At 38.1% G+C, this 26,362-nt stretch overlaps 1 protein-coding gene across 11 annotated transcripts in view; it reads left to right on the top strand.

Moving 5' to 3' along the window:
* The window catches only part of Prrc2c (proline rich coiled-coil 2C), a 74,314-nt gene extending 51,813 nt beyond the window's left edge, over window positions 1–22,501 (top strand). For 4 of the 11 annotated variants that reach the window (XM_028757623.1, XM_028757635.1, XM_028757614.1 and 1 more), the window contains exons 20-34: window positions 2,114–2,302; window positions 2,423–2,674; window positions 3,870–3,962; window positions 6,774–6,875; window positions 10,243–10,444; window positions 11,848–12,051; window positions 13,052–13,164; window positions 13,506–13,642; window positions 14,370–14,601; window positions 14,954–15,076; window positions 16,342–16,560; window positions 17,143–17,246; window positions 17,553–17,679; window positions 18,493–18,729; window positions 20,660–22,501. In XM_028757623.1, the coding sequence (XP_028613456.1) occupies window positions 2,114–2,302; window positions 2,423–2,674; window positions 3,870–3,962; window positions 6,774–6,875; window positions 10,243–10,444; window positions 11,848–12,051; window positions 13,052–13,164; window positions 13,506–13,642; window positions 14,370–14,601; window positions 14,954–15,076; window positions 16,342–16,560; window positions 17,143–17,246; window positions 17,553–17,679; window positions 18,493–18,729; window positions 20,660–20,914 (2,589 nt within the window). In that variant the 3' untranslated portion in view covers window positions 20,915–22,501. Of the gene's footprint in view, window positions 1–2,113; window positions 2,303–2,422; window positions 2,675–3,869; window positions 3,963–6,773; window positions 6,876–10,242; window positions 10,445–11,847; window positions 12,052–13,051; window positions 13,165–13,505; window positions 13,643–14,369; window positions 14,602–14,953; window positions 15,077–16,341; window positions 16,561–17,142; window positions 17,247–17,552; window positions 17,680–18,492; window positions 18,730–20,137; window positions 20,191–20,659 lie in introns of all 11 variants that reach the window. The other 7 variants (XM_028757636.1, XM_028757631.1, XM_028757649.1 and 4 more) reach the window with 6 other exon arrangements.
* The last annotated feature ends 3,861 nt before the right edge of the window (window positions 22,502–26,362 follow it).

Below are 26,362 nucleotides of genomic sequence, written 5' to 3'. Positions count from 1 at the left end.
ATTTGAGTATTTCCTACTCTTAACAAAGAGCCCAAGTTTGGCTTCACCACTCAGAGCAGGTGGATCAAGATGCCTATGGGATCTGATATCTGGCTCTGGCACCGTTGGCACTGGTACTCACTCTCAGGTATACATCCCTTCCTGCACATGCTAACACACCAGAATTTAGGTGGTATTGCCAATTAGTATTTGGATATCAGAATGTGTAAATCAAATAGAATGATTTGGAGGTTTTATTTGCTAAGTCATCAATATATCAGCATTCATGGGGTTGGATGAAATTACCAAAGTAAGATGAATTCTTCAGATGCAAAACGGGGGGAAATCTAAAATAGGTGTTGAGGCTTTCCAGTTGAGAGAAATGTGGGAGATGCAGGTGCCAGCTGATAAAAGAAGTATCTGAGAGAAAAGAAAGGATCATCGTGTCCAGTACTGCTGATAGAGTAAGTGGTACATACACTAAATTGGCAGTAGAAGTTAATGCTGAAACTAACATGAAAACACATTAGCATAAAATTGAAAAAACATGAGGTGAGTAGAGAGAGCTTCGGGGTGCAGTCATTCACTACATAGAATTTTGGTTGGAATGTCACTTGGAGGCCACAAGTGTCATGGTGTGTACATAAGGTTTCATCTGGTGACATGATAGTAGTCTTAGTTTTAGTATGCTATGATAACTTGCAGAACAAAACAGTTTCCTTGTGATGTATTTCCCAGACTATGTCTTGTTATGCAATGTGATCACAGTTAGACACTATAGGTCAAGGTGTGGTTGTTTTCTCTTTAGAAGACCTCCTGTTACCCTACCTTTCTAGTATTCTCACATAGCAGGTCTGAAGTAGACCTCATCATTTATTTTGGCATTAAAGTTCTCTGGGGAACTCTTATTAAAAGAGTTACTATTAAGAGTTATATATATATACATACACACACACATATACATATATATGTTGGATTATTAAAATTCAAAAGTCGTGCTTCCTGTTTGAGAGCCTTTATTTGATATGTATTGATATTGGCATTTTTTATGATTTGTCGTGGAGTGCATTTCTTGCAAAATCAGTTGGTTTGTGCTGATTTAAAGGGGACAGCATGGAAATTTTGTTTTTCTTGTCTGCAGAAATTCTTCTGCAGGCATTCTAAAACCATATGTTTTGGTAGTATCTTATTTATCTTTCATAGCTTGTTAATCCTCATGTTCTTTCCAATTTTCAGCTTTTTAAGTTAGCAAAATTGACATTTCAGACAATGGCAAGAGTTCTGACCGCTTTCCATTTCCTTTTCTGTGTGTACACATGTGTACGTGTGTGCACTTGGAGATCAGTGGTCATCCTTGGAGGATCTATCAGAAAAAGTCAGAAAGCTGTTTATTGTAGAAGTTAGAGAAGTTAGTGCACAGAAGACCAGTGAAGCCAGAATACAGCCGCTGCAGACAGCAATGAAGGCAGCGTGAGAGCAAGCAGCTATATGCATGGAGCAGTTCCAGACAGAGACTTAGTTTTGTTCATAGCAAAGCAAAAACGAAAAACAAAGCTAGAAACAAAATATAAATTTGCTTTGGTCTAAGAAATGAGTTGCTACTTCACATTATTTCTAGCGTTGCTTTCTGTTGGTGTTTATTCCTCTCCAGTGTGTTTTGCTCAGGAATTTCCTCTGTCTAGCACTCTTCTATCTTAGCTTTTCTTAATGTTCCCTATCAAACTTTGTGGTTCCTTCATTTTATCTGATATAATCGAAATGAGATTGCCTAGCACAAAGAGTGTGTTCAAAATATTAGCTTTTTAATTGGTGACTTGACTCCGTGGGTATGTATATTACCTTCCCAGTCACACAGTACTTTGTTGAGGTTTTATTTTTAAGTTACTATCAGAGCAGACTTCCAAGAACCTTTGGCCATTTATAGGTTAAATTTAAAGTTGTTTTAATGATAAAATAACTGGAAGCTTACAAAACTAGGACTTTGAACACTTAAGCTGAAGTCTCGGTAATATGTAGAATTGCTTTAAACAGGCTGTGCTTTTTATATGTGGCATGTGGCACTGCATAAATCTTTCAGTCAAGTCTGAACTTTGTTTACTGTGATATACCAAGTGTTAAAACATTATTTTATTAGGGAACGAGAAATGGTCAAGAGAGTGGTGTTGAAATTGGAATTGACACAATTCAGTTTGGTGCTCCAGCCTCAAATGGGAATGAAAATGAGGTGGTCCCTGTGCTTTCAGAGAAACCAACTGACAAAGTTCCTGAACCTAAAGAGCAGCGTCAGAAACAGCCTCGAGCAGGGCCCATTAAAGCTCAAAAGGTAAGTACTATTCTTTAGGTCTGTGTGATTCTGGAATGGACGGATTGCTTGCTGTAAAATTTAATTTAGTTTTTAATAAGTCTTTCATTGTGATATATTTTGTCATAACATTGACTTTAGCTTCCAGACTTGAGTCTGGTAGAAAACAAAGAACATAAACCTGGTCCCATTGGAAAGGAACGATCATTAAAAAACAGAAAAGTGAAAGATGCCCAACAGGTTGAGCCAGAAGGACAAGAGAAGCCAAGCCCAACTGTGGTCAGAAGCACAGATCCTGGAACAGCAAAAGAAACCAAAGCAGTCTCAGACATGTCTGCTGAAATAGGAGCAATGATCTCAGTGTCATCTTCAGAATATGGCACTGATGCAAAGGTAGGTAAACACTGACCGTAGATATAATGCACAAATGAGGTCCAAAATGAATGACAGGAACATTAATAATGCATTCTTTATGCTGAACATTTGATTATAATGGTTGTTGTATCGAGCCCTTGTTGGGTTTTTTTTTTGTTGTTGTTTTTTTGTTTGTTTTTTGGGGTTTTTTTTGTTTTTTTTTTGTTTTCTGTTTTTTTTTTTGAGCCAGGGTTTCTTTGTGTTAGCCCCAGCTGGCTGTCTGTCCTGGAACTTGTCTTGGAACTTGCTCTGTAGACCAGTCTAGGCTGGTCTATAACTCAGGTCCACCTGCCTCTGCCTCCAGAGGGCTAGGATTACCACCACCTGTCATACAGCAAACTTACTTTGTGATGTTCTACCATATGATGTAAATATCTCTGCACAATGTTATATTTTTGCAGAAGCTTATCTGTATTTTGCTGAATGTCTTAAATAGAAAACTATAAAAGTTTGTAAGCATTTCAAAGTTGTCTCAGTCTGGTATGACCTTATTTTCCCTTCTACTATAATTCTAAACTTAAAGTGAGACACACTTGGAGCAAATCACTGTTTCTGAGGTTGAACACTAAAAGTATTGACTTGTTTTTGGTTGCTACATTGAATGAAAGACGTCTGTCTTTTAAAATGCAGTCCACTCCCTTATATCCATGAATTCAAATCTGGATCAAAAATACTCTCCCTCAAAGATTGGAGGTGTTTTGTTTTGGGTTTTTGTTTGTCCTCATTAAACTATAGCATCCAGTGGCAGAACATTTCACTGTATTACATGCTATTAGTGATTGAGAGAAAATAACCATAATTTTTTATATAAGACTTAAGCATCCACATCTGCAGGCCCAGTATATAACTAGGTGTGCCTAGAAGGGCAAGTTAAGTGACTAGAAACACATACTTGTACTCATTTGGGGACATAACTCACAGAAATATTTAGTCCTGTTGAGAGCCTTCTACCTTGTGCTGTGAAAATACATTTTAAATATGCATAAAAGTCTAGCGGCAATTGAGATGTTCCTTGGAGGTGGGTCCATGCTCTTTCAGCCTACTGTTAGTTGGCGGATTGAAATTTTAGGGCATAGTGGTTTTTTATCTCTCTCCTTCAAAACAGCTTAACTTATATTAGACTGTCAAAGGGTGACCTATAAATTCAGCTTTGTTTTCTGTTACTCCTCCACAGGAGTCTGTAACAGACTACACTACACCTTCCTCTTCTCTGCCTAACACTGTGGCTACTAATAATGCAAAGATGGAGGATACTTTGGTTAATAACGTAAGTAATCAGAGATTTAACCTGACTCATCTTATACATCGCTGTATCTTAAACACACTGTTGTGAACAATATTGGACTCTTAACAAGAAATGAGTTAAGTTTGTATTTTGAGCAGTACATAAATGTACATACTTTTAAAATCACAGTTTAGACTTCCTCTCCTCCCCTCCCCTCCTGTCCATCCCCACAACCCTGGTTTAAGTTGTTAGCTTCCAAGGACTTACGCTGGGACTTGATTTTTATGAGCACTCATCCTGTTAACCTAGTTTGGTAAAAAGTTTTGGATTCACCCATACAGACTATAGTTAATTTGGTTAGGTAATTTTGTTCATAAATAAGACCTTTTATGATTCAGTGGAGCCATACTCATTTAAAATCAATAGAATAAAAAACCTTCAAATTGAAGTACGTAGACCTGGCCTTGCCAACATTGCTTTTGTTGAAATTGAGCTATAATATGAACATATATATTCCATAATTTCTTAAATTATCTAATACTAGGTGATGTTAAAATTGTATGGCAGATAAAGTTTTCTAGAGTGACCAGATTATAATTGGATGTTTTACATCAGAACAGTTTATCATATTGCCTAGTTCGGTATAATGAAAAACACTAGTCTAAAAAGTAACTTGCTGTGGCCTCATGCACAGCATAATTGTGACATTTAAACATTTCTTGTATGGTTCTTGCTTTTGAGAATAAGTAGGGAAAAATTTGGTCATCTGATCTCCCTTTTGAATATAAACTAATCAAAAGCTATCATTCAAATGATGGTTGTTCTTTCCAAAAATACTTTTATAGTTATAAAGATTTCTTCAAAAGGACTATCGTTTTCAATATAAAAATCTTGATTTTTGTTTAATATATTTCCCTCATGCTGTCTATCCATCCCCCTAGCATCAAGTATGTGGAATTTTAGAAAGGTGAGCTACATTAGGGGTTAGTTAATCAAATTATAGTCAGATTAAACGACTGCACAGCTGAGGAGGAGGAGAAAGGAGTCGGCTGTACGTGGTATTGAGAGCTGATGAGCTTGTCGAGTGTTTAGAACTTAAGACTGCTTCATGCACCAAAGCCCGGGACAACCTGCCACCACCACCACCACTTTATGAGAAGACTTTCCTGTATAATAGGGAACTGAGAACAAAGAGCCTTTGTTGAGTTTAAATGCTGATTCCACTGCTAGTTTATCTATAATGTTACAGTACAGTATATGCTTTAATTGTGCTATCTTTCCCATTTAAAAAATATTTATAAAATGTCACTTTTTCATTCCCTAAACTTGTAGCATTGTGTCATTGAAAACTATATATGCAGGTGAGCACTTCAGTAGTCTCTAAGGCCATTAGCATGTGACTGTGCACTGACAGATGTGAGGAAGAAGGCATGGAGTCTCATGGATGGATATGTGAATGATCTTTGTTTGCTTATTAGCAGTATATCTAAGGCATCTATGAATGAAAAAAAAATTTAGGTTAGGGGGGTATTGTAAATTCAGTGTAGATTATGTCAATGTTGTTTCCTTGGGCCAAGTGTGGTAGTGATTCTGAGGTAACTATAAAATCTTCCGTGGAAAAACATTTCAAGGTCTTTTGAGATGTCTTTTTCATTAGCCTTTTGGAAGCTTTCATTTTAAAATGCAGACCTTTTGTCTTTAAAAATACATATCTTAGGTTTATTTCTGTTGAGATTTCATATAAGCTTCTTTTTTTAAAATATATGTTTATGTGTATATGTATGAGCTTGAGTGAGTTTATGTGCACAGCTTGCATGCATGAGCCCCCAGAGCCAAAGAAAACATGCTAGACAACACTTGAACAGTTATCTTCATCAGGAATGGAATCTAGGTCCTTTGAAAAAGCACTGTACTCTGAACCACTGAGGCATCTCTCCAACCCCAGGATAGGCTTTTAAAATAAATATCCTAGCTTGTGTGATATTTAGTGTTATCCAGTATTAAAATTTTTTTTATTTTGAATGTTCCACAGAGTTAAGTACAGAAGACATTTTTTTATTACTATGGTTTAGCTGTTGTCAAGATTTACTTTAAAATCTTTGTTATGTAGCATATGTTTTGACAGATCTCTATTCAATATTTAGTCCAAAGTATCTCAAAGTGATTTTCTTAAAATCTGAAAGCATCCCGGCCATTATTCCCTAAATAACTGAGTAAATCATCAGAAGCAAACAAGCATAAATCAATGCACAGAGTAAGGTTACAACATCCAGGGACTGTGAGGTAGGAGGAATAGTGCATACCATCTTAAAGTTTCTAACAGTCAGTGTTTGCTATAGTCGTATCTTTACATATAGAACAGCTTGGAGTGATGAGGTAAGGATAATATATATTCCATACTTCCTCCCGAGGTTACTTTGGTTTTTGAATCTAGTTCTAAGTGACTGATTAGGGAAGAGGTTTGCACTGTTGAGTTAATACTCAAGATAGGAACCTGTACACACTCCATATGTGCTGAAAGTTGTATTTCTCAAAACTTTACTGTACAGAGTATGGCTCTTGGATCAGTAGTATTATCACCACCCCACCCTCACCACCAGGAATTTGTGTTAGATACAAGATTTCACTTCAAGTATAAAGAGAAGAGTGCTACCTTTAGTAGTACGTACTTTATAGTTGAGACAAGTTACTTTTTTCCTGATAATTTGTACATATGCAAGTGGTTAGTGTTTCTCTTCAGAACTTTAACAGTTACCAGCCTCTATAAGCATTGTGACTTAAGTTATATTCCTTTTTGGACTGATGGGGCTTTTGTAGCAAACTTAGATTGTGATATGTTGCCTGCCTTTTCAGGTGCCCCTGCCCAACACCCTTCCCCTCCCTAAGAGGGAGACTATACAACAAAGCTCCAGCCTAACTTCAGTTCCTCCCACTACTTTCAGCCTCACCTTCAAGGTATGTACAACATCCATCTCTAAGGCTCCTTAATTATTGCATGCAAGGACTGCCAAGTTCACAATAATAGTCTCTCTTTTTTCTTTCTTCCCCCCCCCCCCCCGGCAATGTCAAACTGTACCTTGACATTTGTATTAGCTTTTAACACTGCCTGGCAATAACAAAGTCTATTGTGTTTATGCATTTTGTCATAAAAATAGAGTTACAGCTTATGATTTGTACTCAAATCCAAAGTGCTAATTATAATAAGAATGTTCTTTTTTTCTTATAAGTCATTTGTAAATTGAATGGATGCAGGAATATTTCATGAAAAGGCTGTTAACACAGGCATACTGTATGAGCAAAACTGAGAATTTTTGGTTTGAAATACTCAAGATTGAACTCGGGAACTCACATATGAGGCAAGCACTTTCCCACCACATCCCAGTCCTTTGTTTATTTAGACACAGCCTCTTTATTTAGCCCAGGCTGGCTTTTAACTTCATTGTCCTTCTGCCTTCTTAGATAGCAAAGGTCTGTCCTATACCACTAGCTGTCATTTGCTTTGGTTTTTTTTCTAGCATCTTATTTTCCTGATTTTTGACCTATATTCTTTTTTATAAGAAAATTATTTGAGATTATGTCTCTGCTTCACCTTGGAGTTAGTAAGTTAATGATTAAGGGAGGAAAGTAGAATTGGGTTTGTGTGTGTGTGTGTCTTTATTAATGTTCTCTTTGTTCATAATCCTATTCAGCATGATATTTAACATCTAAAGGCAGGTTTTCCTGATTGGATCATAGTAAACCTTTGATGTTATGCACTAGAGGTAGAGGAAGCTAAGTTGTTTTAGTCATTTTGGCCAATGTTCATTTCTAGACTCTTTCTGTATGACCTCATCATGACCTCTCTGTAAGAGTGTCAGTAAATGATGCATTGTACTCAGTCCTTACTGTTCAGCATCAATTCTTGTCTGGCCTTGCTGCTGATTTTCTATTCAGAGTACTGTCTCAATCTTGGCTCATTACCTTGTTTTATAATTCAAATGGTTTTTATGATTATATTGATCAAATTTCACATAAGCAAATATGTGTACTTATTATTGAGCCAGTTATTAATTCTTTAGAATATCTGTTGGGTTTGCCTTTTTGATTCATTTTTAACATTCCAAAATTATTGTACACAAAGTTAAAATTAAATAAGTTTAACTGGTCATTTCTTTACTTTTGTGTTTCTGTCTTTCCCCTCTTCCCTCCCCACACACACACACACTGTTTTATCTTGGAAAAATATTTAGTTGTAGAAAAGTTCTATATAGGCATTATTGCCAACATGTAAAATAGTTATACTTTTCGTACCCTTGAATTACCAAAGACAGACTGTTTCCTTGCTGGTTAAGAAGTGAAATCAAGCCATATATATATATAATACTCTATAACCTCAAAATGTCAGGTTACTGTTACAGTGGTTAACATACTTTTATTAAGTTCCCAACAAGATGTTTTGTTTGGATTTAAAGAAGATCAAAAGTTGGCATTTCCTAGATATGTAGATTATTTTTATCTCAGAAGGAATCTCCTAATTAATCAAAAATGGTGTCTTCAGTCTTTGTTCTCATCACAGTGAATACAGAGAATCCAAACATAAAGTAACGTAGGACTGGATACATATACATCAGCAAAGCCAGTCTTCTATCAGAAGTTAGGCAGAAACGTCAGCTGTTCTTTAAAGGATGGAGGTGATACCACAAACCTCTGCCTGTGGGTTCCATCATTCAGAACAACTAATGAAAAACTCAGCTAAAACACCAGAGTTACATACCCTGAATAAGCTCAAAATAGAGGGCAGTACAGGAGCAGAAACTTTCGTGTCCAGGACTTAGGAAGGATCTTACATATTGGGAGATTTATTGTGGTTCCAGTCCCACCCTACCCTCCACAGCTTTTATTTTAAAATTAAATATACTTGAATGGCATAGTGAGTGTGAGAAATGCATATTTGTTCTTAAACATAAAAGAGTCTTACATTTTGAGTGTTTAACTATGGTATCTGCATAGATGAAGTGATGAGCAGTGTGGATTTTAAAAGAGAAATGATGAGATACTTATTAAGGTAGGTTAAAAATTTAGAAATTGCCAGGCGATGGTGGAAGTGGCAGGCAGATCTCTGAGTTTTAGGCCAGCTTGGTCTACAAAGTATGTTCCAGGATAGCCAAGATACAGAGAAACCCTATCTTTAATGCCCCCCGCCCCCCAAAATTTTTAGAAACAAATTTAGAAATCAGTATTTAAAGGGTTAATAAACTTGTTTGTTAGTGGTATTAAAGACACGACCTAGACAAAGTACTCCCTTACAAGTCATCTGAAAGATTATCTTGGGTTTACCTTTCATCACAATATTTCTTCTGGTAATACTGAGAACCTTTTTGCCTCCATATGTGGTAGAATCTTGCTCTGTTCTTCAATTCAGAAATCACTAGACACATAAAATTATTCAACATTTGAACAATGGCAGATCTAAATTGAAATGTGGTCTAAATTGAAGAGAAAATGAAAGAGATCGCCATCTGAAATTTTAATATTAAAAAGGGAAATTGATTAAGAAATAGGTGAGGTGACATCTGTTTAAATCTCAGAGCTTCAGAGATGAAGGCAGGAGTCGGTGTTCAAAGTCATCTTTCAGTGCATGATGAGTTTAATTAAGTCCAGTCTGTCACAGTGAAACAGTGAAAGCAAACTAGAGAAAACTGTCTTAGTGTTGTTATATCAATTATTATTTCAGTTATAAATACATTGTCTTGATTTATCTGTTAACCAAATATTGCCTTTTTGTTTTTAGTTTTTAAAAACGTAGCAGTTAGAAAAATTAAGCTGCTTGTATGGCAGGCATTATTGTTATCTGAAAGTTAGTGGACACTGCTGCTCCATTTTAAAGATCTAATTCTGTCTTTTAAAACATGAAAGTCCAAATGTACCAGGGCCACAAATAAGACAGTACTTACCCTGTTACATCACCATGTGTGTTTGAGAAGTATTGGTTTAAAAAGAAGGAACAGGACGGGGCAGTGCTTCCTAAGGCCATTTCTGACAACAGGCAGAGCTTTAAGTCTGTCCCATGGAGAATCCATTCTTCTTTATTACACTGGAGAGATTGGAGGTAGGGCCATTTGGTTTTTGATAAGTGTTTTAGCTATGGTTCAATGTGCATTTCCCAGTGCCTTCAGAAAGTTCTGTGTTTTTTTGTTTTTGTTTTGTTTTAAATAATAACCTTTGGGGTAGAAAGTTTGAAAACTCAACCTGACACTATTTGGAATCTATCTACTGGGGTGTAGTGGATGTGGTCTGGTTTTTTTTCTTTTGTTTGCTTTAACAGAAATGTATTTTATTGCAGATGGAGTCTGCACGGAAGGCATGGGAAAATTCTCCAAATTTAAGGGAAAAGGGGTCCCCAGTAACTTCTACAGCACCTCCAATTGTGAGTGGAGTCAGCAGCAGTGCCAGTGGACCAAGCACTGCTAATTACAGCTCATTTTCCAGTGCATCGATGCCTCAGATCCCAGTTGCATCAGTCACTCCTACAGCATCGCTGTCAGGTAGCTTTCCTGGTATACCTTTTTGTTTGAGACACTGAGGAGTGAAGCTGGTTGCCTAGTGTTTCCTAGACAAGCACCGTACCACTGAACCACACTCCCAGCTTAAGTGATCTGCTGTTTCCTGAGCAGAAAATTTAATTAATTAATTTAATTACTATACCTGAGTAATTAAACACAGTTCAGAATATAAACTCCCATAGCTTTTAAATGATTTTTGTTGATTCTGTCTGATTTAAAGATATTAATGAATGAGTTTATATATTTTCTCATGATAAGTTAGGTGGGTAGTGTAACTACTGTTTGAGTGGTGCCAGGGGAACCATTGTCACAGACTGGAGTTAGAAGAGACTATGGTTCCTTACTTAGAAGCTTTGTAGTTCTTAAAGAATGGCAAATGTTGACAAATGTTTCCAAATGCTTAACTTGTAGGCAAGTTCATCCCCTGTACTTTACTCATTACTTAACCATAGGTTTTTACAGTATTCCCCAATGTTCCCAAAGCAATAGAAAAATACCTTTCCAGTGAATAAGAAGTATACCTTGTTCAGAATTTACTTGCTTTGTTTATTTGGTGATTGCAGTGTTGCTTTTGCATATTCTGCCATATTATACTAAGTTGAAGAATCTACCCCACTCCACCGTTTGGGCTGTCCTATAGCAGTTTTTTATTACCTGTAATAGATATATTTTAGGTAGTCCCAAAATGGGTATGGTAATTAATATACACCTATGATCTCAGCACTTGGTTGCTTGAAGCAGGAAGATTGGAAATTTAAGGCCAGCCTAGAGAACTATGAAGGCACTGTCTCAGAAAAGAAAATGAAAGTAAAAACCTTGGAGATGATTCCTGCATTGTAATGTCATACCAGATAGCGCCCTGATTACATTTTTTTCTCTAAAACTTGTCCAGTCATTCCCCACTGCCCATTTTTTAGACTAGCTTGAATTCCTCTACTTTAGTGGGAATTGTTATAAAACAAACAGGAGATTGGTAGGGTGATTTGAAAAGTTTCTCAGTCTTTCTTTGGAATCCAGTGACCTATTTTCAGTTCAAGCTAATTGTCTCTAGTGTATTGACCAAACAGTGACAAGGATATTGACATGATCCCCCCACCCCCTTCCCTTTTCAAGACAAGGTCACCTGTGTTCCTGGAACTCTGTAGGTGAGAATAAGATCCCCTGTACCTCCTGAGTATGGAGATTGCACTATAGGATGACAGGCATTGCTGCCATGTCTGCTTTACATTCCTAGCCCAGGATACTCCAACCCCCTCAAATATTTTTGATCCTGTGGTTACTTGAAGACTTAATATAGATAAAAACCCATGGAATCCATAGAATCAGAAGACAAAATAGGCATGAAGAGTGAACATGCTATATTTTTCTCCTTTCTTCAAATACAGGAGCTGGTACTTACACTACCTCTTCGTTGAGTACAAAATCTACAACCACATCGGACCCTCCTAATATTTGTAAAGTAAAACCCCAGCAATTACAGACCAGCAGCCTACCTTCTGCAAGTCATTTTTCACAGTTGAGCTGTATGCCTTCCCTTATTGCACAGCAGCAGCAGAGTCCACAGGTTTATGTGTCTCAGTCGGCAGCAGGTAAGATTTCTAGGGTTGGTTATGGGAATTTAGAAAATGTACAGTTGTGTGCTCTTTTCTTCTCGTGACCCTTTTAATGGTTAGATTTCTTTTTTTTCCAAATGTACTTCTCTAGGTACATTTTAGGGAAACAACCTTTCCATCCATGACAAGAATTCTGAGACTTTTAGAAGGGGGTGTGTGTGTGTGTCTGTCTCCACTTTTGTCTTCTATATTTTTGACAAGTTTAGTGTCTTATAATTTGCAAGATAATTTATGCATCTGCTATTTCACTAAAATCACCAAACTTTGTTACTTGAAGGTAATAAATAGTGAAGTTCTTAGCAAAGATAAGCATAGCAAAATTCATAAAGCATAGCAAACAAGAATAACACTATAATGGTGACTGTTCCAGTTGTCACCTAAAAGTACTGTCAGTACCATCTGTAAATGCCTAATATCTAAAGATACTGCATTAATAAAAATTCATAAAGCACATGAATCCACAGTTCCTTAAAGAATCTTCTAGGCTTGTATACTAATCTATATTGACTGTATTATAGATAGGAATCTTGATTCTTATCTGCATCAAAATTGCTTGTTGAAAACATGTAAAAATATATTTAAAATCTATACCAAGCATTTCAATCACTAAATGCTAGTTGTTTTCAATGTTTTTCTTTTCTACTCTGTAGTTTAATATTGGAGTGGATTTGCTGGTTCAGGGGTCAGGTTCGTTTTGTATGTGAAATGTTACCAGTACATAGCTAATTCAGAACACATGAGAGCATTTGTTTTGTATGACCCAGTAGCACAAAACTTACAATGTTTTATTTACATGCACTTTTTTACTAGAAATTTTGTATCTTTTGACATTTATATTTTTTCTGAGACTTAGAGTGCTCACATTTGAAATTAACTAGAAAATCTTTTTTTTTTTTAACTGCTCTAAGTAATTTGGCTTACTGCTTGGAAAATTCTGAAATTTAGATAATACTGTTTGTTTGTCCTAATGGTCTAGCTCAAATCCCAGCCTTCTATATGGATACAAGTCACTTATTCAATACCCAGCATGCGCGATTGGCTCCACCATCCCTGGCTCAGCAGCAGGGCTTCCAACCTGGTCTCTCGCAGGTAAACATCCGGATCCTGTATTTTTTGATACTTCTACAGCTTTTCTATCTTGGGCTTTAGTATTAGATTCACTTAAGTTGAAATCCACTTTGAATTACTTTGGATAGGGTATTAGCAAAGCTCGAAGAAATTTTTGATTCCCAAATTACCAAAGCTTAATATACCATGTATATTGGCAGTAAGTCATAGGTTAAAAACAAAATTGGTTTTAAAGGGTTGCTGATGTATACTTGAAAATCTTATTTTTATGTCTGGAGTTTTGTTTTTATTTTCCCAATCTTGTGATTTGTGTATGTGAAGCTTGTGCCTATTTACATGTGCATTTTCTTATTACATTGCAGCCAACATCAGTTCAGCAGATTCCAATCCCTATCTATGCCCCACTACAAGGGCAGCATCAAGCCCCGCTGAGTTTGGGGGCTGGGCCTGCTGTTTCCCAGGCTCAGGAATTATTCAGTTCTTCAATTCAACCATATAGGTAAATTGCCTTAAAAGTTGTTTCTATAATTCTTAATAAAACAATGAAAGATTATGCAGTATATAGGGCTAATTGCTTTCTCCCAAACCCTATTATTATAAACTAAATAATTAAGTGTGTACATTATAGTTTTCAAGCCTGTGCCTGGTGATCTCAACTATGCCTTCGTTTCTTTTGTTCTTGTACTTTGTTCAGATAGAATTTTCATGACCCGTGAACTGTCTTAATTAGAGCTATTCTATCTTGGTATGGTGACTCACATTTAGAGTCTCAGTTCTCAGGAGGCAGAGGCAAAAGGATCACTTGTGAGTTCAAGGCCATCCTGGGTCGGAAAGTGAAATACTGCTCAAAGCAGTTAAACAAGAGGCTTTACTTTGTTAAGACTTTGTTCCATAGTATCAAGACTGTATGTATAATGTCACCAAAGAGAAAACTGGGTTTGACTCAGTTTTGTAGAGAACATGTAAAATGTAAATAATTATAATAATTAAAAGGTAACATGTAAGCTATTCGTTGCCAAGAGTGGGATTTTCCCTCAAACTTTTGCATTTGGAGGCCTGTTGCAAACAGGAGTTAGTTAATATAGAAACAAGTGGTCAAAGACCTTGTCTTTCCTACCTAATTACTGATTTAAGAGTACTTGGTTATTTGGGGCACAAGATTTTCACATTCTAAATATTATAATTAATATATAACATGACCTTCTCCTGCTTAATACTTTCTGTAGATCGCAGCCAGCCTTTATGCAAAGCAGTCTTTCCCAGCCTTCTGTGGTTCTCTCTGGTACAGCTATTCACAACTTTCCAGCTGTCCAGCACCAGGAACTTGCCAAGGCACAATCAGGTCTTGCCTTTCAGCAGACCTCAAATACTCAGCCCATCCCTATACTCTATGAGCATCAGCTGGGACAGGCATCAGGACTAGGAAGTTCTCAGCTGATTGACACACATCTTCTTCAGGTAAGACTGTGGTGTTCTTACTAAGTTTTTAAATCCAGATTCTTTTAGGCCCATAATTACAACTTACAAAGAAAAAAATCTGTACAAAGTAAATAGTAAAAGATATAATGGGGGTAAAAAACAAACAAAACTCTTCCTTTTTGTTGTTTCTGGTTTTTTGAAGAGGATTTCTCTGTGTAGACCATGCTGGCCTCCAAACTCAAAGCAGGTCTACCTTCTTCTGTCTCCTGAGTGCTGGGATTAAAGGTGTTCACCACCATGCTCGGCTATGAACTTCCCTTTTAAGATGATAATGTTGATACAAATTGCATTGGACTTGCTTCTAAGTTTTTCTTTTTGTAAATTTTTCTAGGCAAGAGCAAATCTTACTCAAGCCTCAAATCTTTATTCTGGACAAGTACAGCAGCCTGGTCAGACAAATTTTTATAACACTGCCCAATCACCAAGTGCTCTCCAGCAGGTAAACTATGGCATGGTAAATTTCCTCAATTTTCTATATTATTCATTGTGTTGTTTTGTTATTTTGACGTTTATATAGAACCAAGATAAAGGAGGTGGTTTTCGAATTTACACTGGAATGTTGCGGGAATCCCATTAGGTCTATTAAGAGTGGAAGGTGCTTCCTCGACTGTGTAACAATCAGCTCCTCCTAGCTGTACTTCTGCGTCTAATTCATTCTAGGTTTACTTGGTTTTCTTAGCTGGGTTTATATGAAAGGAATTCATGAATATGGAAGTTTGAAAATCATATATTCAAAAATATAATACATGATATGCCCACGAGTGTTAGAAGTGAAGGAAGACTCTAAGGTGGTTACTGTAATGTAGCACTATAGGCAGCATCTTAAATGCATGGGTATGACTGGACTTTCCAATGGAAAGTGAATGTTCTCTTCTGACATTATTATGTGTGATAGAATGCTAGAGGAGGGAAGCAAGCCATTAATCCTTTGGCTTGCTGTTGTAAGGAATGACAGTTCCTAATATCATCTTATTGTCAAGTAAGAGTTGTTTGTGTTTAAGCTAAAAAGACCTTTTACTTACAAATACTCAATTTGGTCAGGTGGTGGTGGCGCACGCCTTTAATCCCAGCACTTGAGAGGCAGGTGGATTTCTGAGTTCGAGGCCAGCCTGGTCTACAGAGTGAGTTCCAGGACAGCCAAGGCTATACAGAGAAACCCTGTCTCAACCAAAAAAAAAACCAATTACTCAATTTGACCAAACCTGTAAATAATATAGAAATATTGGTGAAGAGAACTTGAGCTATTTTAAGTGTATATTTTCTGGTATTTGATTTGTGCTCTGGGTATCTTCAAAGTTAGTGACTATTTCAGTTATACAGTTTCTTCACTATGGTTAACATAATGAAGCCACCAAATCCCACCTTTCTCCAGACAGACCCATGCCTGATAAGCTACTTAAAGCTATATATTGTTGTCACACCTCTAATACAAGAACAGATAGTTAGGGCTGGGGGTGGTGATTCCTACCTTTAATCCTATCACTTGGAAGACAGAGGCAAGTGAATCTCTGAGTTCAAACCAGTCAGGACTACATAGTGAGACTCTGTCCTAAAGGGAGGGAAACAGAGCTAGTTACTTACCTAATTATACTATGTATTTTACTTACATTTTTAATTTAAAAATTATTTGAAGATTTCTGTTGGTATATATGTAGATACACACACACACACACTAATTACAAGCAAATGGTTACAGTTTCTTTTTGTTGCTTTTTCTAGGTTACAGTACCTTTACCAGCATCCCAGCTTTCCTTGACTAATTTTGGATCTACAGGACAACCCTTGATTGCTTTGCCTCAGACACTTCAGCCCCAGTTACAGCACACAACCCCACAAGCACAGGCTCAGAGCTTGAGCCGTCCTGCCCAAGTAAGCCAGCCTTTCAGAGGATTAATTCCTGCTGGAACACAGCATAGCATGATGGCAGCCACAGGAAAAGTAAGTGACATTTGGTTAGTGTATGTGAGGCTGTACAGCTGGTGGGTGTCAGATATGAGATAGATGTATGTATGTTACATCTGTGTTGAAAGGGCTGTAAGATGTCTCATTGGGTAAAGGCCCCCACTGCCAAGACCTAAGACCTCAGTTTAATGCCAGGAAGCCACATGGAAGAAGGAGAGAACTGATTTGACCTCCATATTGAGGGTGAAGAAGTGTGCACACTCTTAAGTACATAAGTAAAATCTAATAAATCAAACCTCAATCTTTACAGCTCCACAGAAAACCTCAAGCAAATGAATGTATGCTTTTGTTTTTCCTACATTATTATTTGCTACTTTTCATATACTTCCTAGTTTTGTCTAATAACAAAGAAGTCAGTTTTTTATGGAAACATTAGAATTACATAATCTCTTAGACTTAGCAGTCTATTTTGTCCCTTGGCTGTAGTAAGTTTGTTTGTTTGTTTGTTTGTTTTTTTAACCACTTTATAGTTTAACCATCATATATATGACATTAAGCACAACATACTGCTGACAGAATTAGAGGAATGTTAACTTTATTGTGCCTTTGTTTTTCCAGATGTCTGAAATGGAACTAAAAGCCTTTGGGAGTGGCATTGATATCAAACCAGGAACACCTCCAATTGGTGGGCGAAGCACCACGCCAACCTCTAGTCCATTCAGGTAAGGTGGACATTTAGATTTGGTTCAAAAATTATGTAATCATTTGAAATTTTTAAAATTCAGTTTGTTAAAGCCCTTAAGGTATTACCAATCCTATGTTAAGCAGAAGTTATTCAGACATTTATTTTGTTTATTTTATCCAAGATGTTAAGAATTTTAACATCTTGTTAAGAATTTTAACCGTATTTTAAGAATATTCCTTTGCTGCTCTTAATAGCATTACCATGTTCAGCCGCTAAATGTGATGAAAATCCAAAGTATTGTTCACCTGGCACTGCTTTACTAACCAGTGACTTCTTTTCCAAGGGCCACATCAACAAGTCCAAACAGCCAGTCTAGCAAAATGAACAGCATTGTTTATCAGAAACAGTTCCAGTCAGCCCCTGCCACAGTGAGAATGGCACAGCCGTTTCCTGCACAGTTTGCACCCCAGGTAGGCAGATCCGAGGGGGAGTGAGGACAGTGCTTGTAAATGACGGCTAATCCCACTAAGGTTGTGGCTTTATACCCATAATGTAGGTGAGCAGTTACGGTGTGCACCTTTGAAAACTTGTCTGGTTTTAAAAGTGAATGTATGAAGCTCAGATATAAATAGACAGATGCAATAGTGGTTCAGTTTTAAAGCAGACAGTAGAAATACTCAAGATTCCCCACACAGCTCAACAGTTGAAGTCCATTCCTTTTGTCTTTCTGGAGGAAGTTTGATTTTCAGTGAAGGGTCCCAGTGCTTAAGCTCTCCAGGCCCACAGTTGGGTTTTGTACCTGCACAGTTGAAGTAAGATTTTTCAGGATGTTTTAAGTAATGCGTAGGTATGTGTGTTTTGCCTCCCCTTGCTGAATCATATTGAAGACTGGTTAAGATTAGTAACTCACAGACTAGAATTAGTTCCTAAGGAACACATTTGTTGAGTTACTGTAACCGTACCTTCAGAGTATGTTTAGTATAGAAGTGTGCTTTTCTACAATTGTCCCTTTCTATCTTCCCCCTTAGAGTTTACACCTGAAGTGCCATAGCATGCTTTGCCTAATTTTTCTGTTAAACTTCGTAAGCATGGCCCATTTATTCTTTGTCCTTATTAATGGAATGGCACGATCCAAAAACTTTCACTGGCAGAATGGGCACAGATTTACTCTGGGATAAGCCAACCTGGTCTAGTTGGCTTTTTTCTTTTTCTTTTTTTTTTTTCTTTTTCTTTTTTTTTTTTTTTAACAGTTCAATGTTGTATGTTTTGTTTTTTTCACTCAGATTCTCTCTCAGCCTAACCTGGTCCCTCCATTGGTAAGAGCCCCACATACTAACACCTTCCCAGCGCCTGTACAGAGGCCACCAATGGCACTGGCCAGTCAGATGCCTCCTCCGCTGACCACAGGCCTCATGAGCCATGCTCGTTTGCCACATGTAGCCAGGGGTCCTTGTGGATCACTATCTGGAGTCAGAGGTAATCAGGCCCAGGCTGCGTTGAAGGCTGAACAAGATATGAAGGTTAGTACAGTGCTGACGGGCAACAGAGCAAGAGTCTGTCTCTGAACCTGTCTGAAATGCCTCTGGCCCATAGCCTTGTATCCAGGCATTCGTTGTCTTTACCAGACTTAACCAAGCTAACTGCTTTTATTCGTCCCAGATCCCCATTTTTTTTTCTCCCTTCCATCCTTACCTTTTCCTCCTTTTTATGACTCCCCTTCCCCTTGCTTTGCCACTATAGTCAGAAAACAAATTAACATTTTAAACTATATTCAAATGAATTGCTTATGAAATAAGTATTTGAGGGAGATCTGAGTTTGGATGTAGTATTTTTAAATATTAAAAAAAGTAATATGGATGGTTTATTACCATTTACCTTGTTTTTATTTTTTTTCCTTTCCTCCCTGCCCTCCCTCCCCCACCCAACTTAATACATAGTCATAATTATGTGAGCTCTGGAATGGGTAAGACATGTTAGCTACCTTGATTTTTATTCCTTCAGAAATCAGTTGAGTAGTTTTCATCTTAAACTTTGCACATCCTTTTTTGGCCTGCCACCTGGGTAGCTGTATAGTCCAGAATACAATTATAGATGAACTCAGAAAAGCACTTTGGGATCCTTCCTGGTAAAAGGCACAAACAAACATGGGTTTGCTGAGGCCACTAGGAGTCTGTGTGGGGACAGTTCTTACATAATTCTCACCCGTCTGCCTATACAACCAGTTGAGTTTGTAATTACTTTAGGGTTGACTAAAAGAATCTTAGCAGTTTTATTTGTTTTATCATTACATAGGTTAGACTTGAACAGAGAAGAGCTTAGTGCTTACGAGCAGGGGAATATGCACAGTAATGCTTTACTCTGAATCAGAAACATACTTGTGATAATACCATTAAAGAATTTAGTTAACTAACTAAAAGTCCCTTTATGTTTCTAAAGCTGAGTAATCCAATTTAAAGGTTACCCTTTAAGGAGACCTCTTATGACATTTAGTTAGGCTGTGTGCCTAGGGTTTCCATCTGTTTGTTACTACTAAAAAGTACTAGCACCAAAAGCTCTGCAGATTGTGTAGCCATCCGCTCCTGGCTAATTGCCACTTGATTTTTAAACATTCTTAGGTTAAAAATGACATTAGAACATAATAGTATTAATGGGGTGGGAGAGTATAAATTTCTTAAATTGTTTTAGATTTTTAGATAGTATAGGTTTACCTCTAGAACATGAAGGCGTTCTTGTGGTTTTTGTTATGTGCAAAAGGAGTAGAAAATTAAGTTTAATTGGGTATAGTGTAGCAGTTAATGTAAGTATATTCTTTGGGGCACATTGTCATTGAAACTGAGATTATTACCAGCCCAGAATGTAGTAGGAGCGATCAGAACTTAGTGATGGAGTGAAGTGTAGTTACTAATTTCTGATGCTCTTCCCCTGCAGAAGAGAGCTGTGGGAAGAGGACTCAGCCACCAGACATTTGGTCCTAGGTGTTGGTAATGCCACAATATAAGTGCTTCCTTTTCATTCTATTGTAGACCACAGATTGATAACTAGAAGTGTTAAGTGTTACAGTACATGTATGTTTTCAGATGTTGCAAGCAGCCTCCCCGAGTAAAGTTTGATATTAGTGAGCTGTTCCCAAACAGATACGAACCAGCAGCAGTGTGTATTCATTGTTTATAAGAGGGCAGGCGCTAGAAAGATTGGGAGGGGGTGGTCTTGTTTCAGGTTTTGTTTTGTTTTGTTTTTGTTGTTGTTTTGTTTTTTTTAAGTCACATAGAACTATTTTCAGAGCTAGGAAGAAGCCTGTGCATTAAAAACTGAAAGATCAATGGGGCCAAACAAACTAAGGGAAAACTGATTCTTGTGATTGGTACAAAAATCTGAACTGAGATTGATTTGACAGGCTTTGGTAATGGTAATGTTGCAGTATTTTCATTTCTTGTTTTCTTATTTTTAAAGGCAAAGCAGAGAGCAGAGGTTCTTCAGTCCACGCAGCGGTTCTTCTCTGAGCAGCAACAGAGCAAACAGATAGGAGGCAAAGCCCAGAAAGTGGACAGTGATACAAGTAAACCTGAAACTCTGAGTGACCCTCCTGGCACCTGTCAGGAAAAAGTAGAAGAAAAGCCACCCCCTGCACCCACCATAACCACCAAACCTGTTAGAACTGGACCAATCAAACCTCAGGCGATCAAAACCGAAGAAACAAAATCATAAAGGCTGTGGTTTATTGGGGGTGGGTGGGCAGGGAAAGCGAAGTCAAATAATGCCAGCAGCCACAAGGGTAAAGTGATCTGTGACATTATCCTGTGAGACACACAAGGGGCATAGAGCATTTTACACTGACAGAGCTGCTACATCAATTTCAATGAGGCTCCACAGACTCGCACCTCCTGTGTAACATTTGCATCTTCAGTTGGTTTATATACAAGTGTGCAGCCAGTCTGTTAAATGCATACAGTTTAGTCCTAAGGAGCAGGAAACACCAGAAGCGGAGGAGAGTGATACCACAGAGTATCTGGACACTAGGTAGTCCCATTAATATATCAGCTGTGGTTCTTTTGCTCCCTCGTGTTCTTTGGATGTGTCTATGGCATTTCTAGGCTTGAAAGTAAAGTGATGTTAACTGGTGCTGGATAGAGGAGCCTTATTTTTTATTATGGCAGCTTGCTATTTTTGTAACATGGTGATTTGGTTGAACATAATAAAGTACAGTAGTAACTGATCTCCCCTTCTTCCTGGATGAGTGAGCAGATGATTAAATATTGATGTCATCATCCTTGAGTATATTCAGATGAGCAACATACGGCTTCTGCTTCTGTTTAAAATGATGCTGTTTGATTGTGGTCCGAAGCTTTGAAGCAGTACTTGGCATCTCCTTCCTTAGAGGTCTCACCACATAACAGATTTGATAACGTGTTGGTAAGGTGAGTCTAGCTCGTCTCCGCTAGATCATCTTCATATGAATCCAGTGGTTATACAGTTTTGTTTTAGGGATGTTTCATTTTTCAATAACGGTTTTTAGCTGACATTCATGGAGAGAATGAATCCTTAGAACTGTGCCACTAGTGAAAGGAAATCCTATCTAAGTGTGTGTTTCTTTACAGAGCTGTGTCACACCATCCTTTGGGCCCTCTGCTGGAAAAGTAGAATCAAGTCTTAAATAATGCCTTTTAAATTGTATCCTCTAGTATTATAGACGTAGGACAGTACTGTATCATACCTCTGTGAATGTAAAATAGCTTGTACCTGCTTTATGATACGTAGTAGTGACCGTGCTTTATCAGAGCTGTTTTTAATGATGTTGCTCAGAATGTTTTCTTTCCAGATGATGATTGAGAAGCTAATTTAAAAAAAAAAAAAAATGGTGCCAGGTACCACAAGAGTAACAGAACTGTGCTGTTTTCTGGGGTTTTGTTTTTTTACTTTTTTTTTTTTAATGGAGTGTGCTGGATGTCTCTACAATTTTGTTCAAATGACTGCAGAACCTGGAAAAGCTGTTGCTGCTATTGATGCATAACATACTGCTATTATTGGTCTTTTTATATAAATATAAATATATATATATACATATATAATTTGAATTTTTGGAAACTTTAGCTGTGCTGTCAACTTTGGAAAAAAGTATCCCAGTTTACTGTGTTGAGTTGGCATTGTACAGAAATTAACAGCCATATTGGTCTAGAAATGTTGAACTTAATTTTTTTTCCATTTGTACAGGGGTAACGCACTGTATTAAATATGTAAGGTCTTATCTACGTGGGTTTGATTACAAAAACTAATAAAGTATTCTCTGAATAATGAGTCTTGGAACTTCTAATCCATTCCAGAATCTGAAGCAAGTCCTGCTAATGTACCAAAGACCACACCCGAGAGTACATTTACACTTATCCAAAGAGTTAAGGAAAGAATCTTAAAGTGTATTCAGTCAAAGGTGATGTTGAGGGGGGTAATATTTATGGCTCCTGTTCTCGGGATGATCAGTCTTTGGTTGAAAGATGGAAGCAAGAGGATGGTCAGGAGTTGAAGGTCATTCTCTGCTAGGTAGCAAGTCTGAGGGCCATCTTGGACTGAGCAAGACCCTGTCTTGGAGAAAACCTAGAGAGACACATGGTAGTGCGTGCCTATAATCCCAGGGCTCAGGAGGCAAGACGCAGGCAGATCTCTGAGTTCTAGACCTTTGAATGGTCCATGAGTGAGTTGCAGGACAACCAGGCCTATGCAGAGAAATCCGGGTTAGGGAGCAGCCTAGAATTGGAGAGTCTGATAAGAAAACAAGATCGATCTTGTTTTAAACTGCCAAATAGAAAAACGTTATAACATTCTTGGATATAAATGGAAGGACCAGAAGTAGACCTGAATGTGTACTTTTCAGTATTTTCATTAGCATGTTCCTAGTCATTAACATTATTTACTGAGTTGGCAAAGCTTAAGGAGATTTTAATTGTTTATTCCTATATGTGGGACAGGTAGTCTTCCAGACAGTTTTAGCAGAACCAGTCGCTGAATCAATAATGTATGTGTCTTTGGATATATTGTGGTTCCTAAACATTCAAGGACATTGGCTAAGCTTTTAGGTCTGAGGTTTTCTAAACATTCTGGCTTATTCTAGGGAATAGGAGAAGTGATGAGAGGGTTAGAAACCCTGCTAAAAGCTGTAGTTATGTCACATTGGACTTCTTAGTAAAAATCACTTTAATCCAACTACTTTCTATATTCCAACCTTACATTTAAATTCCTAAGTTTCAGGTCATAAAAGATAAAAAGCCTGTATAGCTTACATTGTCTCTGCATGTCAGTTACATACTATGCTGATGCTAAAATAAAACACCACTGATACTTTTGCCTTGTCTGCAAAAATGGGAAAGTAACAAAAGCCTATCCAATGGAAGTAAGGGAATTAGTAAATTGGTGGTTCTCAGCCTCTGGGTTGCAACCCCTTTCAGGGGAGTGGGGGGTGAATGTCAGCACAAGTGTCTCCAAAAACCATTGGAAAATACATATTTACAGGCTGGGCAGTGGTGGCACATGCCTTTAATCCCAGCACTTGGGAGGCAGAGGCAGGCGGATTTCTGAGTTCAAGGCCAGCCTGGTCTACAGAGTGAGTTCCTGGACAGCCAGGACTACACAGAGAAACCCTGTCTCGAAAAAAAACAACAACAACAAAAAATTTACAGTTCATAACAGTAGCAAAATTACAGCTCTAAAGTAGTAATTCTATGGTTGGGGGTCACCACAACATGAGGAAATGTATTAAAAGTTGAGATCCACTGGTGTAAGTGCAGCTTACAATCTTTAACTCTTCTGGCTACAAGGTAACTCCAGGGCAGCCTCCGCTCCTTCAGCTGCTTCTGTAAAAGCAGGGCCTAGGGCTTTTCACCTAGGTAATAAATTGAAGTTACAGTTAAAGAGTGACAGGGTAAGATGAGGCTAGGTATAATTTTAAAAGTTCTTTTCATATAAATTCTGGGCTGGAGACAAGATCTAAAAGGCTGAGTGAGAATACCAGCTTGTGAGTTGAGAGTACCAGAATGGAATGTATTTAGGTGTGTGTTCTAATAGTTCAGTCACCAGTTTATTCGTTTGTTTTTTTTCCTTGTGCTGGCTTTGTATATTAGTTCATTAGCATTGAGTTTTACATTATGTAAGCAATCAGTTGAAAATGTAGTCATTCAAAATAACAAATATCCAGGTTCTTTCGGGTCAAGATATGTGTTGCTTTGGTGTGGTACCTTTGCCTCAGGGCCCTCAAGATGAAATGTACTTACTGTATTCTCCTGTATCTCCATGAACCCGAATCAGATCCAGGTCTGTGGTATGGTAGAACACAATAAGGCACAGGCAAGGAAACTAAATAACTTGGAAGTGGAGAGTCTCCTTCAGGGCTTAAAGCAAAGGAGAAAAATAAAGGGAGACTCAACAGCTATACCTAGTCCTGGTCCTCTGCTAAAATATAACTGAAGATGAATTAGTCTCCCTAGCTCACTGGTGCCATCTTAGATGTTACAGCCTCAAAGTGTTGAAACCTGGGTCTGCACCTTTAATCCAGACCCCATAACCTGAATCATGCAACACCACTTGGAGCTCTTAGTTTAAGCTGTCTGCTGTGACTTCACAGCTCTCGTGGTATCTGACCTAACACTTTGTCAAGTACACTATGTCATACATACATTGTATCATGCAGAATAATGCCATCCCTCAAAGGTAGTAACAGATCTTTGTTCTAAGGGTTGATCCCAGGTTTCTCGGGGGGGATTGCTCAGAAAGAGACTGCTGCTCTTCTTCCATCACCATCCCTCTTCATGACTGCTGTCTCCTTAGCTCTCATTCCAACCCTGTCTTAAAACAAGCAAGAGAGAGAGAGAGAGAGAGAGATCCCATCATGTTTAGATATCCATATACTGTATGTTGGCTTCCCTTTCTGAGCAGACTGCTGCTGTTATCTGAATTTAACAGATATTTTACCCAAGAGAGTAGAACAGACAGAAGCCTCAGCATTTTTATATCGATTCTAAATCCAACTGTCTAAGGGAATGGCCTCCCTGAAAAATCACTGTACCAAGTTGGAGCTTGAAAACAGCTCAGGACAATTAAGCAATGCAAGATGTGTGCTAGCACTGCAAAAGAAGCATTGTCCACCTGGGAACTGCAGCCCAACCTCTGAAATGGATCAGGAACAGCAGAGTGAATGACAGAGGTGGGCTGTGACTGGTATGGGTGGGCCATCAGTCACTCCTAGAGCAGTCTGCTTTGGACTGGTTTCTGCATGTACCCTCAGACTAGCACAGCTGCTTCTCTAGCATTTCTTATAGCCACAGTATGTCCGCAGAGTGCATCTCTGTAAAGGGACAGCTCAGCTGGTGGGAACAGCTTAGGAGTTCTGTACTCACCTGTGTCTGGAAACCACTGGCAAGGATTCTGTCCAGCAGCTTTCATTGTGGCAGAGGGCTGGAAGGAAAGGCAGGACTACTCCAAACAGACCCTTCTTTCTGGCTAGTTTGTATCTAGCAGAGGAGATATTTCTTGTCTCTCTGTTCCCCCAACAAGTAAACAAGCTAAGGATAAATTGTCACTGATTTGTATATTTGTCTTGTTCTCCTTCACTTTCATTTTTCTTCCTATACACTTTCCCTCTTTCCTATCTGCAGTTCTCCCTTTTCAGTTCCTAGTCTGTCCAATAAATACTTCAGCTGTTTTTCTGTCCTTAGTGTGGGTTTCATTGTATTTAAATGTCTGGCTTACTTTTTCAGTTCATGTGTTACCATGGTCCATTTTCTGAATAATAGTGAGCTTTGAAACCTCAAAGCAAGATATTATGGGATATGGAAATGCCAAGGATGGGTTGTAGATATGAAAGACTTAAATGAGGCTGGGACAATGGAGGGTCCTTTCACTTAAAAGGGGGGGGGCAGCTTGTGAAAAAGCCATATGGAGACCTACAAGTGAATAAAAGAGACTGGACTCGTCAACTTTCCACTAAAAAAAGGAGGCACCCATAAGTGCCTATCTATTCCTGGGGAACTGGAGGCTTAAAGTTTTCTGGAGGGGATTGTTACTTCCTCTAGGGGAACTAGGTGGGAGGAAGGAGTTCAAAAGGAAAGGGAGAGTGTACCAGACAGCAATGGGTGTGTGTGAATACAATCAGCACATTGCATAGGTGCATGA

Source organism: Grammomys surdaster, unplaced genomic scaffold, assembly GCF_004785775.1.
Source record: "Grammomys surdaster isolate TR1022 unplaced genomic scaffold, NIH_TR_1.0 130, whole genome shotgun sequence".
In the NCBI taxonomy this organism is placed as follows: Eukaryota; Metazoa; Chordata; class Mammalia; order Rodentia; family Muridae; genus Grammomys; species Grammomys surdaster.
This window is presented reverse-complemented; position numbering and strand designations above follow the sequence as displayed.